General features: G+C 36.8%; 3 protein-coding genes across 3 annotated transcripts; 1 reads left to right on the top strand and 2 right to left on the bottom strand.

Moving 5' to 3' along the window:
- LOC145893015 (toll-interacting protein B-like) lies at positions 1 to 5,138 on the bottom strand. Its single transcript, XM_082982047.1, has 7 exons — positions 4,947 to 5,138; positions 4,315 to 4,488; positions 3,772 to 3,954; positions 3,173 to 3,325; positions 2,503 to 2,605; positions 2,219 to 2,304; positions 1 to 1,465 (listed from the first exon to the last, which is right to left on the bottom strand). The coding sequence occupies exons 1-7, from the start codon at positions 5,136 to 5,138 to the stop codon at positions 1,346 to 1,348; spliced, it is 1,011 nt and encodes a 336-aa protein (XP_082838173.1). The 3' UTR covers positions 1 to 1,345.
- LOC145893032 (tax1-binding protein 3-like) lies at positions 5,055 to 6,450 on the bottom strand. The gene is made up of 3 exons (XM_082982048.1): positions 6,297 to 6,450; positions 5,940 to 6,053; positions 5,055 to 5,634 (listed from the first exon to the last, which is right to left on the bottom strand). Exons 1-3 carry the CDS (start codon positions 6,336 to 6,338, stop codon positions 5,383 to 5,385), a joined length of 408 nt encoding a protein of 135 aa, XP_082838174.1. The 5' UTR covers positions 6,339 to 6,450; the 3' UTR covers positions 5,055 to 5,382.
- A 918-nt stretch (positions 6,451 to 7,368) lies between these two features.
- On the top strand, positions 7,369 to 16,040 carry LOC145910519 (ELAV-like protein 2). Its single transcript, XM_082997670.1, has 10 exons — positions 7,369 to 7,493; positions 7,565 to 7,732; positions 7,859 to 8,047; positions 8,113 to 8,216; positions 8,282 to 8,435; positions 8,637 to 8,877; positions 10,565 to 11,053; positions 12,134 to 12,329; positions 12,501 to 12,626; positions 13,289 to 16,040. Exons 2-10 carry the CDS (start codon positions 7,573 to 7,575, stop codon positions 13,328 to 13,330), a joined length of 1,701 nt encoding a protein of 566 aa, XP_082853796.1. The 5' UTR covers positions 7,369 to 7,493; positions 7,565 to 7,572; the 3' UTR covers positions 13,331 to 16,040.
- Positions 16,041 to 16,189: the final 149 nt, after the last annotated feature.

Here is a 16,189-nt window from a genome sequence, read left to right as displayed (position 1 = left end):
ATGTAACTTGCTGGTTTATTTGCAAATAAACGAACGACAGAAAGAACCAAAGGAACTTGTTTAACTCTTTACGGTAATACTTGGAATTAGAAATCGTGCAAACACAACTGTGGTGGAATCTTAATAACAAACACTAAAAACTTAAGACAGCAGGCCGAAAACTCGGCGGATTTTTAAATGCTCGTACACACTCTGTATTTTACCACATTGAAAGCATTTACTGCCATTTTCACAAATGCAACCAAACCGCCCTTCAAACATATCCAGAACATTGGCAGAAGAGCGTATTGTGAAAAGTACAGACTCACTAAATTAATATGTTTAAAAATTACAAGAGGTAAAGCAAATTGTTACAGTTGAAGCTAACTCAAAGGTTACCAAAGCAATCGAGTTATTCTACAGTTTATCAACACAATTACCCGATTGTTAGAACAGTGACTAATTGTGACACATAAAAGCTGCTGCGAAATACGCCAGTTGAAACTTGAAGCCATTTACCCACGTTAATAACCAAACATTTCATGTAATTAACGCATAAAGAATTAGTACAGTTACCACGAAGCAAATACAGAAGCTCAGGACCAATACCAGTGCCGCAAACATCTTTTTACTGTGAAATTTATCGTTAACTGTTGCTCTTAAAAAAACTTATCATGATTTTGTTAACAACGTTACGCAAAGTTTAATACTCCAGTCCATAGTTGCCACCAACTTGAAAACCGGTTGTTTTCGTTGCTAACAAACAATTGCAGCAACAGTGAAAGCTGCACGATCGTAATATTTCCATATTCACCTAAAATTATTTCTTACATAGAAATCCACAGCAAGATATCAAACGAATATAACAGGCAGTCTATACAGGTTTTGTTACAGCGTATATTAAACCTTGATTCAATGCCTTGACATATGCAGGTTAAGCATGCACAGAATGTACATTGTAACTCTGGCAACACTCTGACCAAATGCGATTGGTTCAAGATTTTTGTCAGCGTGCGATTGTCACCTTCAACTGTAATTTCTATAATTATTATCCGCAAGAACTACTTTAGACATAACGTTGTGTTTTATGGACGTAACTTCATTTCTGGCGTATTGGGAATACAGTAAAATCTTTTCAAGCCGCATTGCGGATAATATATACTTTCGGTTACTGTCTTGTCCGGAAAATCGGTTTTTCTTTGACAAAAACCTAAAATCAGTGTCCGGGATTCTACAGGTTTTGGCTACTGATAAACCGTTAGAATCAGCCCAAAAACATAGTTAACATTAAATGCAGTTTATACAACCAAGTTTGGCTTAGCCTTATGAAGGATAGTGTCTTGCATATATATGAGTGAATGTTAAGTTATTGCATCTCCAGAAGTGAGTTGATGGCTGCATCCTTGTTTCCTCTACTTGCTTCCAACACCGACTTAATAACATCCTCATCAATGGTTGGAAACATTTCCTTCAACTGTTTCACGTCCTGCGTCAGAGTCAAGTTGGTGATTTGGGCACAGGAAGTGTTAGGTGCTAAATACTTGTATTTTTCTGTTTGCAGAAACTGATTTTTCTATTGTTTACATTAAATTAGCTGACTCTAATCTGAAACATTTTGTTTTATTTAATTTAATTCTTGTTTCAATATATTGGTGTCACTGGTATTAAGATAGTGCCCAAGCAAGGGCTAGATTCTGCCAAAATCAGGCATACAGCCTTACTTGGGAGTGTATGATTTTGAAAGGGAATGCCAAAGCTAACAACTTGCAAAAAACGTTTGTGTTCACTACAATGTTAACTAGCAAGTTATTGGCTTTTTAATGGAAAATATGATGCGGTTTGAAAAACACCACTTACATGGTACTTTTGATCACCACTTAAACTTGAAACTTTTCAAGGGCGCTCCAAAATATCAAAGTTAACGACCTGTAAGTTTGGGTTTTCTAAATGTCCAACTTGCGACTTAATTTTTATGGATTAATATTTTTTCATTGAGCACGTCCCCAGTTGTATTCTGCCCGAGAGGTAGAGACTTAACCCAAAACTTTGTGTTCGTTTATGTCCAAATATTATTTAGCCCACACTAAAATTTCGGGCTTGCTCCGCTATGGTGTCTTGTATACAAACTTTAGTTTGCATTAGTTTAAGATTTTGTATGTCAAAGGTTTAATATGTGTGAAATTCTAACAAAGCACTTGTAAAACATTACTCAGAACAAAAGTCGTTGTTTCATTCTTACCTGTTCTGTGAAAAGTGGTCCTTGTGGTTGGGGGGGCATTTGTTGTTGAGGGGGTACAGCACCTTGTGGGTAATATACCGGCATACCTGAAAAAAGACAGGTAGTAACTGTTGCTGGTTGACCAAGTGGACATCAGTCACCAGCTGTACTAATGAAACTTCATTAACAAATAATACAAAAGGTGTCAAGGGAATATTAGTAAATGGAGTAAACATTTTGGGACAGAACTTATTTAGTTTTACATCGCAGCAGTTACTTCTCTATCAAAAGAGAACTTCTCAAACCTGCGGGTGGATAAATTGCGGTTTGTCCGGGAGCTATTAGTGGATAGCCCGGTTGCTGATAAACTACTGGCATTCCTCTAGAAGCCATGGTCTGCTGGACTTTCTGTGAACAAATTTTTAAATTCAAGACCAAGGTGTGCATTAAGGACATGATAAAACCAGTCGGTCAGTGGTTCTCAACCTTCTGGCACTTGCGGACTGGTAAAATTTTGAAAATTTTTTATATGATCTTAGAATTTCCCAAATTTTAAATTCTAATGCAATGAATAGAACATACTAAAAAATTACTTGGGCAAAAGTATGCACTTTGCACCAGAAAAAATCCATTTATTGTAAAAATAATATTTATTGAAGGGACTGATAAAAAAATTAACACTGGCCAATAGTTGAAAAACACTACTACAGTCTGTAGTCTACAGATTATTTAATCATCTGCTGTAAATTTACAGGCCCACAAGAAACATGTGCAGTTACTGCACTAGGGGCTCATTGATATCAAAAAGTAGCTCATGAATATCCTTGTTTAATAACTAAGGGATTTCTAATGCAGATCTCACATGGTCTCGACGGGCTGGCACATTTTTTCCTTTCAAGGGCTCTTTGTTAATGGGAATAGTGACTACTTATACCCAAAATCGATCACACACTAGCCTTTCCAAAGCAGACTTACTTTTTTTGACAAAACTATGTGAACTTTTCCTTCCAATTCTTCACCAAGCTTTCCAGTCAACGGCCACCAGTCGTCAACTTGTTCTCCACGTTTTACTGCATCAGGTAAGTGAATTTGTGTCCACGCTATTCTCATGTCTGATTGTATCGATTTCTGTAACACCAGAAGTTTTCCACAATGTAAGTAAGTTTGATGGATCTATCAAAACTAAAATATATTTAATAAACTTTATTGCAACACTTGTAAAACAACTTTTCTGTAACTCAGGAACTTTCTTAGATATAATGGAAAAAAATTGTTTTAAAAAAAATGTAAAATTTTGATGCAAAGACGACGAAAAAAATACACTTGAAGGTTTGCACCTTAACACATCACTTCATAGCAGCAGCATGATCTGACAGATATTGCGAAAAATGTTAAATCTCACTATGTTATGTTTACAGTAAAGTGTCTGATGTAATAGCTCTCGGTGGTGATATAGGTTGGAAGTGGGGATTGCAGCAGTACTAACAAAAGATTGCATCACCGATATCAAACAAATGAGACATCACTGCATGTAAATTGCTTCCCCTCATAAAATTGCTGAACAGACAACTTACCTCATCCATAATTTCGATGTAAATAATTTCAACGGGTTCGTTTAGTGCAATAGATAAGGGTTTGGTCCAGTGTGGGTTTTTGGCTCCACTATAATCTGTGTCTGTCTCCAAGATGTTGTGATTTACACGAACTCGACAGTATGGGTCCATCTTCATTACTCCATAGTTCTTGTTTAGCTTTGCCTACAAACAAGAGTGCATGTGGGTAATAACTACATTGGTTTACATGCGAACTGTTTCAAATAAAAAGTTCAGCGTTTTTTATCTAAGATATTTGTAAGATCTACTTGCTGCCCTAAGCATTTTGTCAATAGAATTAAGTTATCTTATGAACATTTTTCCTAACATATAACAGACAGGAAAAAGTATAATATATTTAACAATGACATGCATTTAATGGTTACTCCTAATGATGAATAAATTTGGATTAGAGCAGCTCAGACCAACTGAGGGCAAATCTAAAATCAATTTTTATGAGACACAATTTGTAGCAAGTTTCATTAAAATTGTATGAGTTGCGGCTTTCATTGTCCAATCTCATACCTCCATAACTGAAATAAATAGTCTGTCAGTCACTATGACAGGTTGCATCTGTTGCGTCTGAAATTCTCTTGCAGCAAGTTGGTGAGCGATTTGCGCATCACGATTAACTTGGTTTGTTGGTTGTTCAGCTGCATTTACTTGCAGAAACTCATTTGGTAATTCACCAAGCATAACCTGCACAACAAAATATAAAAAAAAATGTTTTAACTACAAAAAAATTTATAAAACTCTTTAAGTACACAATAGGTAAAAGATGTCAACACATTATATTATTTTTGTATCTCCACGACTGATTATGAACATACTGACGATGCCCCAAGGGCAAATTATAAACATTCTTGCAATTAGGTGTATTGGACAATTGTGCAATATTTCATTTCTATTAATCTCTGTTTACAAGAGTTTTATTACCAAGATCCCAAGAGCAAACGAACTGTCAGTAAGAGATCTATAATATTAAAAAAATATTTTTATCATGTTCATCTAATTTTTATTAACATGAGGTTATCGCCATATCACACCAACAAACCAAGTTATGCATATACTGTATATAAAAACTTCAAAGTTTGCCACCCACTATTATTGCTTTACATCCTACCACATTTACATGAAATAAAGTAAGTGTTACTTACAGCTCCGCGACTTGTCTGCTTTATTCCATCTTCCGTTTGTGTTGGGGCTTCTGCCATTTTTTTATACAATAAATATACTACAGTACACAGCTGTTCATTACAACAATATCTGCAAAACATGTTGTATATGAGCAAAGATAGAAATATGCACCATTGGTTTAAAAGCACCAGAAAATATATCACAGCATGCATGCACGATGTATGATTGAAAAACACGGCTGTATGTAAGTGCACTTTTTTAACAGAATATCATATGGTATATGAAGCTGTACTGACATTTATCACACACATACAAAGAAAAATTTCAAATAATATTTGATTAAATATCTAGCTCAAAAGCTGCCTTGAAAATACAACCAATGATCATCCACTTGTCATGTTTAACACTAAAATAAGTATAGAAACCTAACCAAACAACACTTTTGTTAAAGTTCTCTCATATGTATTCCTGTTGTCGATATTTGTCTGTTGTTTCGGAGTTTGGCTCCTCAACTAATTCAGCATTAGCAAGGCTTGATCGGGTGACTTTTAGTCGAACAATTCTTTGATTTTTGATCAACTTTTTCTTGGCCTGTTTTTGTGTTGCCATAGTAACATCGTACCCGTTCACTTGAAGAATTTTGTCGCCTACTTTTAGACCAGCCTTGTCAGCGGGCCCATCACTGTAAATACGGGTGACAAAAATACCCTGCAATAAAAAATAAATATTTTTGGCTGATATTATTTAAAACTAGATTCAACAATTGTATGAAGTTTTTTTTATAGTGAGCTGCAATCAGAGTTTCTGTTGTGACCTGATAGGTCTCATCAGTGCAGGCAAGACTTCCACTTTGTGGTGCACTCATTAGACCTATTAGGTCGAAACAGTTGCCCTGTCTGCAGCTCACTATAAAAAACATTATTGGATCTATTGCTTATACAGTGTTAAAAAGTTATTTTCACAATGCAGACAAATGACAACAAGATTTTGGCAATAAAAAAGTGAGAGCTTACTGAATCATTAGGAATGAATGGATTTTTGCTTGCATCCTGGTCAATACCACCACCTATGGCAAATCCGAGAATAAGATTTCCATCTTGTACGTCTTTGACAACTTCAATGCATTCCTGTAGTTGTATAAACCGCATTAAATCACACAGGCTATTTGAAATAGTTTAGATACGATATCATAAAAATGACATTCAATTTAATAAACCCAACATTAAACCCAACATTTCCTAGACTTTTTCTAATATTCCATTTACATGATTATGAATACAGGAGTATTCCAAAAAAGATGGCTGATGCATAAATGAAGAAAACCACATTCATCACATTATCTTATGACACACAGACACAACATGACTTACACAAAGTACTTCACTTTCAAAGGTATTGACATAACCTGCCATCACGGAACGGGATATGTTGTCAAGACTGTCAGACAGCGATCCGCAATTGACAATTAAACCTTGGTAAACCTTACAAAAACAAACCTAAACAATTTATAACGACGTTTTGTTTGCACTAATATAAAAATATTCACCGATCACAAGGTTTATGCTCTTTAGCGCCACCAAAATATGTGCGGATGTTTCAAAAAATACAAAAATATTAAAATTGGCAACAAAAGATAATAAAGTATAAAAAAAATGGGTGTTATGAGTATGAAAATCTTTAAACAAACATTTTATTGTTTTAAGTAGAATGGTTTAAAAGTGGAATGTTCGTAATTCGTTGCAAATATTAATAAAAATTCGACGCAAAAACAGAACTTTTGACAGTTCTATTTGTTTGATATTCGATATATTCCCCCAGCATACGACATTAACGTACAAAATTTAAGAAAAACTAGGGTGGAATATTTCACCTAGTTTACAAAACAGGCTCATCAAGCTGAATCTAATCGGTTTGGCATGATGTTTCATACATCGGGAATTGAAAGTCTGGGTATTGGTTTTGTCATGCTGTGTCAATAGACAGTCTTGCTATAAAATAGGTTTAATTCTCCCTCAATCGTTTGTCACTCGGATTGTTTCTTCGCACTTCCGCAAGATGGTGTGGGGATTAACGCAGTGTTTTGGAAAAAAGGTTCGCATGAAAAAAAATCATTCCCGTTTACAAAGGCAGTGTTATATGTGAGAGAAATTAAAACAAATCAGATGTACTCCAATTATATACACATACTTTGTGTATGTTGGTGTTTTTAATTTAGTCAACAGAAAAGGTAGAATAGATAAAATATATTTTGCGCAACACTGCGTCCTTTTTCTCCTTGCGGTTTCCGCATGTCTTCCTTTTTGGTTGCAGAATGTTTAATGGTTGTGACGGTTTCGTGAACAGGCGTGTTCTCAAAGTGTTTCGGTTGCAGTGCTGCTATACAATATGCTTATCTTGTTGCAACATGCTTAGTGAATTTTTTTGTTTCTGTTTTTTACGTATAGTTACAGATTTTAGGTTTACCATCTGGTTCTATGTCTGAAAACTTTCAGTTCTGTATTGTCGCATTTCAATTTTTGTATTGCCGTTAGTATTGACAACAAGCGACCACAAAGACATCACAATTGGTAAGATTAACATATCGGTAGAATTTATGTTGTACTCAACAAAAATAAATTAAAACTGTTTCATTCTGCAGAAAGAATAATGAACAGCATGTCATTATGTGGGACAAACTCCCTTGTGGAATCGCTTAATATGAACAATGTAAGCAACCATGTTCTTTCCATGACGTCCATGGCGCCAACTGCAAGTTCAAGTTTGCTGTCAAACACAAACGATTCACCATCTTCATCATACACAACTGGTAAGTTGGATGTTTTTAATTTTGGCTGTGTTCCAAATCAATACAGCAAAAAAGTGCAGAGTGGTTTCCAAACTCTGCCATTAAGATTTGTTATGTTGTTGTTAGATTTTAGTTTGTGTTTTGCAGGTTTAAGCAATGCTGGCAATGTGAACAACAATGTAACCAACACCAATCTAAACACATCCCTTGAAGAGTCAAAAACCAATTTGATTATTAACTACTTGCCACAAGCTATGACCCAGGAAGACTTGAGAAACTTATTTGGATCGATTGGTGAACTTGAATCTTGCAAACTTATTCGCGATAAGCTTACTGGTACGCTAACCAAAACCTTTATGAAACTTTTGTTGTGCAAATATATTGATTCAAACTTTTTTTAGGGCAAAGCCTTGGTTATGGTTTCGTTAATTATGTTAAGGCTGTTGATGCAGAAAAGGCAATAAACACTTTAAATGCTTTAAGAATGCAGCAAAAGACTATCAAGGTATTTAAATGTATATACATGACCTATCATAAAGTTGGAATGACTTTGTGAACCCTGTCCTTCAGGTTTCATTTGCACGTCCAAGCACACCTTTGATCAAGGATGCAAACCTGTATGTTAGTGGCTTGCCAAAGTCAATGACACAGGAAGATCTTCAGAGAATCTTTCAACCTTATGGTAGAATCATCACATCACGCATATTGGTTGATCCAAGCACAGGTAATTTTAGTTTTTATGTCCTTTGTCAAATTATGTATTCTAAAAGCCTTGTGGTGTGATGTGATGTTAGTAACCTGATATAGACCATGTTCTATGCTGTAATATTAATACCTTTTTTCCTTGTTTGTTGTTTTACTTTAAAGCTAATTTATGCATGAAGCAAGAAGCAACCACTTTTTTAAAATATTCTCTTTTTCTCAGGTATGTCGCGGGGTGTGGGATTTGTCCGTTATGACAAACGCCCGGAAGCAGAGAATGCCATCACCAATCTGAATGGAACAATCCCCACTGGTGCTAAAGATCCCATAACTGTAAAGTTTGCCAACAATCCGTCGCAGAAAAACCAACAAGTGTTGCAGTCCTTGTATGCTGTTGCTTCACCTACAAGGAGACTCAGTAGCACAGCGGGCGGCACGCTCTACCATCAAGCACGAAATTTCAGGTATATATAGAAATATCTACTTTTATTGGAAACATTCGGTGTTGCATAACTAGTTGTTATTCAGGATTTAATTGGTTAAAGTTCTTTGGAAAAAAACGCAGACTTCCCAGTGAGTATAGGTGGGAATGTAGATGCCAGTGCCTTGACATAGCCTATCACTAACCATACATCCTAATGCTTGGAATGAAATTGCTTGGTGTTTCAATTACATTTTGAATTCTGCTTAAATTGTAGCATGTGTTTTGAAAAACACACATAATTTAATTTTGCAGACCACTTTTTCAATCGATGACAGATAATTTTTGCCTTTTACATACATGAAACAGTACAATTACATTTGTCATAGACCAGTCAGGAAACTGCATAATTGGCCCGTGCATGAATGGTTGCTCTTCTTGTTATCCCGCAGTTAGGAAGTGGTGGGTGTCATAAACTCATAATTAACATCTGACTCATCGTAGAAGTTGTTTATGGTTTAAATATGTTTGCAATCTATTCCTACTAACCTTAGAAACGTAGCTAACAACTAAGTTATGTATTAGGATGTCATGTGTGTAAGGTAACATGACTATGAATAAACACCATTTCTCCAGGTAAAAATAATTTTAGTCTTGTGTCTTCATTATTAAAGTGTGTGTTGCTTTTTTTCGCAAAAAAGCTGTATGTATATCTCATCAATTAAGAAGCAATATTCTATAAGTATTACACCGTGAACGTTCAAGATGAAAGCAAAGCTTTGTGCATTTGCAGAACCGGTGTCAACGACTTACTATCTAATGTTAATATGGGTCTCGGTGTAAAAAGGTAACACGTTGTGTTGGAACTCTGTTTAAAACCTGCCTGCTTGATATTTATGTTGTCGAATGGTGTTGATTTATCCCTGATTTTCCACACTTTCACACTGTTTTGCTGAGCACCCACTGTTTCCTTGTTTACTTGTTCACAGTGTTCATGATAAATTGTCATGTTAAGTGTTGTCATGATTTGATGTCTACAGTAGTCATTTCTGTAACAACAATATGTATTTTCTTGAAATTAACCAGCACCGCAAGATGGGTTTTAAGGAATGTGTGACAGACATCAAATCCACCGACAGGTTCAGATTATTTTGCTCATATTTGCTAGGATGTGCCTGGGTTGAAAAAACTTATTTTAAAATCATCTCTGTGCCCTATGTTTCAACCTGCGATACCTTATGATTTCACTTGAGTTACAGCCCTTGGTTGGATAAAAATTTCTCAGTTCTTGCCGCAGTGAAGGGGTTTCTTTGCTTTGAAGATTTTTGTTTCAAAGTTGGATTGTGATAACGAATCATGGTTATGTAGGGGCGATCTTTCAAACAATCTACTTGTAAAGTGGAACTTCACTGGGTTGCGAAACAACTGAAGGTGTTGAGCTTTATTCTTGTCATCCACAAAAAGCATTGGATAACTTCAGGACAGCTGTATGTCCTCGCAACCATCTGGTCGGTTGTGAAGGAATGAACGAAGGCGTTGCTCTTTAATAATTGATGTGTTGCTTCCAATCAATCTTGGCATCTACTGCTGTAGGTTTTCCACTCCGTATGCTTAGGGCTATCATATCTAGTTTCTTCATACCCCCAGAGTTATCCTTTATAATCTTATAAGTTTCCTCTTGAAAGCAGGGAAATTAGCAATGATAAATTACTTACATTAATACACATTAGAACCAGGCCGTATCCAGAAGTAAGAGCCACTTCCCTTGTTGCTGCTGGAGGTTTTTCTGCTGCTGCACCGACATTGCAAATTGCCCCGAGCCCTGACTATGCACTCGCATCTGCTCAAGTCTTACAGACGAACTTGACGACCGTCGATCCCCTAACAGGGCTACAAGGGATGGCCGCTTACCCCATACATGTACCTGCTGCTGCCCCTGCTGGAACAATTGCCACACTGCCAAGATCATCTCCGTATACTCAGATTTTTCATGCCGGCACAGAGTTTGCCATGCCAGCCCTTGGAGGTTTGTCGTCTCTAGCTGCTCTGCCTGTCCAACAAGCAACTACCCGTCCCACAGCAGCGCCACCTGCTGGTGTGTTAACTCCTATCACAGCCTCCGCACCCGCCTTGACTGGAGTGGCAGAGGTTGCAACATCCTCCACCGATGCCGTCATCCCAGAAGTCCAGGCTTCCACGTCAGCTGCTAGCACTTCGTGGTTAGTGCCATGTTAACTTAAGATAACTCTGCTTTATTTGTTAACTTTGAGTTTTTATAAACCCGATTATGTATGTATATATATATATATATATTTAATAAACCTAGATATGGTATAATGCTTTTATTTTGAAAAAAAATTCAGTTTAAAATTGAATTCCTACCTCACTACTGTCAACATTGGACATAAAATTTTTCATTACTTTCCATGAAAATCTTTATTTTTAGTTTAAGTTGTAACCATAAACCATGTTTGGGCATTTCCTGTTTTTGTTACAAACGACTTGCGTCTTATGGATGAATTTGTTTTTTAACCTGATGCAATTCGTTACAGTGTTTTATTTATATCTCAGCGGAGAAAAACAAGCAGCAAAGCATTTTTTTATTTTGTGCATGCTGGTTGTTTCTACACAACCAGAGGAAAAGTTTATTGCCAGAGAATCTATGATGGTATTTTGTCTTGCCAAGTTTTGTGTTGGAATGAATGACAACATCTCTTATATCCGTTTTGTTTGTTCCTCATTCGAGCTATACTTTCCTTTTATTTACCTGTAAATGAACAGAAAAAACATTTAAAACCTCCACTATGTACAAACTGAAGTATTTTGATGACAAAAATCAAAGACTGCATAGGTTTGAGCCAAATAATGATGCAATATTTTACTATATTAAGACTAAATTAGTTATTCTCACAAAATTTCAACAACTGTAGAGTCCAATTATTGGTGTTTGTCATTCTGTGTGATATTGGTCTTTGCATGACAAATTAAACGAGTAATTCTGCATGGTTTGCAGTGTGCATTTTAATTTGTTTGCATGAGCTGGTGACTGGTTCTGTTGTTGCGTGACTCTAGTTCATTTTATTATGTTTTACTTGCATTTAAACTGATCAAAGCCGCAGCAATTTCAATTACTTATGTGCATCAACGATCGATTGCATTTGTTTTAAATTTTTTTTAAAACCTTTTTGTTGCTTATATTCAAAACTACGTTAAATAATTCTCATCATTACTTGTTAACTTTTCATTTAGTTTGTGAGATTGCTTAAACGTCAGCTTACAGTTTCTTTCAAAAACTACAGGTATTCGCCATTGTCACCGGAATTACTAACAAGTATCGGCATGCCGGGTGCTGCAACCTCGGCCACTACATCTTCCGTGATTGGACAGGCTCAGAACTTTGGCATTTGTATTTTTGTGTACAACCTGGCACCAGAGACGGACGAGAGCATTTTGTGGCAGTTGTTTGGACCATTTGGGGCAGTGACCAGTGTGAAGGTATGATAATTTTTGAAACTTCACCCATTTTATTGGCTGTTCTTGTCATTGTAGCCTCTTAGAAAATGTTCAAAATGAATTCCTTTATAAATTAGCTCAGTTTGAACATGTTTCTTTTTCTGAAACATGTTGATCGTCGTCAGGTAGTGCAAATAAAATTGTAATTTTCAGGTAATTCGGGATTTCCAAACACAAAAGTGCAAGGGTTATGGTTTCGTGACCATGACAAACTATGAGGAAGCGTTTTTGGCCGTTTGCAATCTCAACGGTTACAAACTTGGCGATAGAGTACTGCAGGTCGGTATTGCAAAAAATGGTGCTATTTCTTCCTAAGCCTTATCTCCATTTAGATTACCGCTAATTGTCACATGTTTTGGGCGATAGTTTGACTAGTTATTGTGTTAAGCTACTCGTTGAGTCACATTTTTATTATATTACTCTTAAGATTCCCCAAAAACACTTTTGTGGCAATGATTTGTGTTCTTCAATTACTGTTGTGTTAATGTGTTGCTTACAAAATGCATAATTATCATTCAATTTGGATATATATACATATAGATATTTGTATTTTTCAAGTATTTCATGTATAAATTTTTGGCAATCTTGCAATGTGCCAGGTTGTCTTTTTTCGCGATGGAATTAGACCAACACTGCTGTAACAGTAAATGATTTGGAATCTTTACAAAGCAAGGAAATTTTTTAGTTAAATCAGCATGCTAAAAGCATTGGTGTATGGAAACCTTTTTAGTTGATTTGCATTTTTGTCATGGTTTGTCCGCTCATTTTAAATTGCCCAATTTACTGGGTTGTATTTGGCACTCAGTGTTGGGACCTTTCAGTTATGTCACACTTTAAGTCAATCCATTTTTTTGACCATTCGTATTCTACATTTAAGTTGAGGGTGTTTACAACGAAAATAATCAGACACAACCAACAAGGGTCTCCTAATTTGCTTTCAGGTTTCATTTAAGACGGCACGCCAGGTGAAGTTTATGCACTAACCTGCATTAACATCGCCGCCACCGCGCCAAGACCATTCAAAAAACCGCCCTCCCCAACGTTTCCAAAGTTCCCCCTTATTTCGCGTTTAACTTAAGTTGTTGCCCTTTGTTGTTGCCATGCTCACCACTAGTGACGTGTAGATGACGTACTATTTGCCATATCGACTTGGCGAGTGAGCTATGTTTTGATGCATGCAGTCATCTTTGTCTGTTTTCATTTGTGCATTTTCGTTTCCCGTTGTGTTATACTGCATCACATTCTATTCGGCTGCCTACTCTGCATTGTACAACCACAAACACAGTCTCAATAACCCGGCATAAAACCCGAGTCCCTTTGCACAAAAGTTAGGCATTTGGATGACGGAATTTCAAACGACGCGTTTTTTTTTTTCTTTTTGAAATTTTGGTTTTATCTGGTTCTGGTCAATCAGTTTCGTTTTCCCGTTTTAATTTCTAACAACCCTGTAAGTTCCCAATTTTCTTTCCATAGTTTGAAATATCCATCACCCGGTATTTGGTGTCGCAACGTGCGCCATTTTAAACCAATGAGAAGCACAAATTTTCCCGCCCTTTTAACGAAGCCTTTTAACGAATTTAAGCAATTCGACCACTTTTTTGCCTCTACGAGCATTGTGTCCACGTACTGTCAATAGGTTTATTTATACCCACCATGACCGCACATTAGAATAACAGACCACATTTCCGGCTCGACCGCAGTGCAATAGCCCGGCTTGCTTGCTTGCTTGCCGCACACGCTTGTACGAGATTACGCGCCGAAAGATTCCGACAATTTACACAGAAGCTCTGCTGTCTTACGTTTATTCGTTCTCGTTTTTTTTTATTTCTTACATAAGAAACCCTTTTGTTTGCTGATTACACAGTGATCAGTTTCACACCCATGCATGCACTGCGTTTGACTCAATTAGATTCATCGGATCCAATATACTGTGGTGCGATTTGTTTAAAGTGAGAATTCCCACGAATTAGCAATAATTCATGACACCTGTGGTAACATTCCTATTAAGGACTGCTATAAAGTTGTTGTAAAACCCAACAAGCCGAGCGTTAAGGGGTTGAAAGCGAAAATATGGCAAACCTTGCTCTAATGCATATAGCATTCTATAGGCTGCGATTCCAGCCAAGCATAGTTACACAATACCATCACTCTTAGGACTAAACCCAACGATTATCTGCCTATTTGTGTTCGTGTATTCTTTTCCCGCCATTTTTTCTGTTTTGTTTGAAAAACGTTTTGTTCCTTCAGCGGCCTTCGAACACGAGCCTATACTTTTTGAGTTGTTTTATTTTTTTGGCAAAACTTCCTTGTTTTCCCCATTCCTAATTTGCTTCATTCTTGCCTACGCCGATTTTATGTTTTGCCAACGTCAAAATACCCAATATCTTTGACGTATTATGACCAGAAAAAATTAAAGGCTACGAAAACATAATATCCCCATCAAAGCATATTCCCGGTTTAATCACACTTTGCAGCCTTCCTCGACCCCTGATTATTACAATTGTGTTTTGTTGTCGATCATTTCGTTGTTTCATCTGTTTGTGTTTGCCGGTCGGGCGCCTCGAGTCGCTCCACCTTGATTGATATTAAAGCTTTCCGTTGTATACCCAGATACGCATTTGCCTGCTTTTTTTGCCTATTTCTATTATTATTTTCAGTTCAAAACTTGAATCCACGCATCACAACCCTTAGTTGAGTCGAGATTTTTTTTGCTGGTCCAAGCTTGCGACCGCTGTATTCCACAGAACCGGAAACAGGCCATTGTTTCAACGCGCAAGCTTCGAGAGCTAGTGCTGACAAATGCGGAAATGACGTAAGCTAGTGTTTCCCACAAACCGCCGTGCGCTCGGTCTGTGGGATTACTTCGGTCATTGTTCCGTTATAATGCAAAAAGCGTTCACAAATTCAAGAAGCATGAACAAATCACAATTGTTGGTTTTCAAATATTCTCACATGAGTTGAATGAACAGATACACGCTTAACCCGAAACCCGAGTCGTAATGAAACCAGGAAGTTAAACTAAATGCTCTGCTGTACAACTGGCAGCAGTGGGTTTAACCACTTTCGTTCCTAACAAAGGAAAGCAGTTAGTTTCGAGTAATTCGCTTCATGTATTACCGATGTCGTGTTTCTGTTCCTGGATTAATAAGAATTGCAACACACCAAAAAATATTTTTAATTCAGTTTGGTCAAAACGATTAAAGTTTTAGTCTGCATGCGTTTTGTTTCAAGGAGATTGGTTCCTTTGTTTATTAGTTTTCACATTTTAATTACCGCGCAATATTCAATACCTTCTATGCAATTGGCCGGTGCTCCTTAATTTTTCTTTATTGACATATTGTCGCAAATGCCTCCCATTAAAGCATACTAACCTCATAGCCAGGTGTTGATAAGGGGGCAAAATCACTTGCAAAGCAGTAAATGCGTATTGTCCCTTGAATTCCCTTAATATTGTGCTGCAAAACCCACGGTAATATTGTGCTGCAAAACCCACAAAATCTTCAGTGTATGGCGCAGCCAGGGAGTGACCATGGCTATATAATATACAAATTGAAGATTTGCAAGTTTTAGTTTTTAAAATGTCCGGAATTTATTGATTAAAAAGATATATTTCGCGGTTAAGCATGCGCGGCTGTTTGCTGCTTCGAAATTTTTGAACCACATATGTCTACTTTTCCAAATATATCAAGAATTCAGCCCACAACAAAATTTGGACTGGCTTTGCCACTAACTGTGGGTCAAGTCACGATTGAAGGAAAGAGGTTATCGGTGTCGGACATTCCAGTCTGGGTTCAGCATCTGACTGCACGTTTATTAAAATGTTGGTGCAAAGTGAAAATCAA

The sequence above is a fragment of the Ascidia mentula genome, chromosome 1 (assembly GCF_947561715.1).
Source record: "Ascidia mentula chromosome 1, kaAscMent1.1, whole genome shotgun sequence".
NCBI lineage: Eukaryota > Metazoa > Chordata > Ascidiacea > Phlebobranchia > Ascidiidae > Ascidia > Ascidia mentula.
The sequence above is the reverse complement of the archived record's forward strand: the minus strand, read 5'-3'. Positions and strand labels throughout refer to the sequence as shown.

What these genes read in the sequence shown, in the direction of transcription:
- LOC145893015 (XM_082982047.1), bottom strand. Translation starts at nt 5,138, where the DNA reads ATGCATGCTGTGATATATTTTCTGGTGCTTTTAAACCAATGGTGCATA. An exon ending in ACATCGAAATTATGGATGAG is followed by an intron (nt 3,326 to 3,771) that starts GTAAGTTGTCTG and finishes CTGGTGTTACAG; the next exon opens with AAATCGATACAATCAGACAT. An exon ending in GACCACTTTTCACAGAACAG is followed by an intron (nt 1,466 to 2,218) that starts GTAAGAATGAAA and finishes ACTCTGACGCAG; the next exon opens with GACGTGAAACAGTTGAAGGA.
- LOC145910519 (XM_082997670.1), top strand. Translation starts at nt 7,573, where the DNA reads ATGAACAGCATGTCATTATGTGGGACAAACTCCCTTGTGGAATCGCTT. An exon ending in TGCAGCAAAAGACTATCAAG is followed by an intron (nt 8,217 to 8,281) that starts GTATTTAAATGT and finishes CCTGTCCTTCAG; the next exon opens with GTTTCATTTGCACGTCCAAG. An exon ending in TCAGCTGCTAGCACTTCGTG is followed by an intron (nt 11,054 to 12,133) that starts GTTAGTGCCATG and finishes CAAAAACTACAG; the next exon opens with GTATTCGCCATTGTCACCGG.
- LOC145893032 (XM_082982048.1), bottom strand. Translation starts at nt 6,338, where the DNA reads ATGGCAGGTTATGTCAATACCTTTGAAAGTGAAGTACTTTGT. An exon ending in TTGAAAGTGAAGTACTTTGT is followed by an intron (nt 6,054 to 6,296) that starts GTAAGTCATGTT and finishes ATACAACTACAG; the next exon opens with GAATGCATTGAAGTTGTCAA. An exon ending in CATTCATTCCTAATGATTCA is followed by an intron (nt 5,635 to 5,939) that starts GTAAGCTCTCAC and finishes TTTTTATTGCAG; the next exon opens with GGTATTTTTGTCACCCGTAT.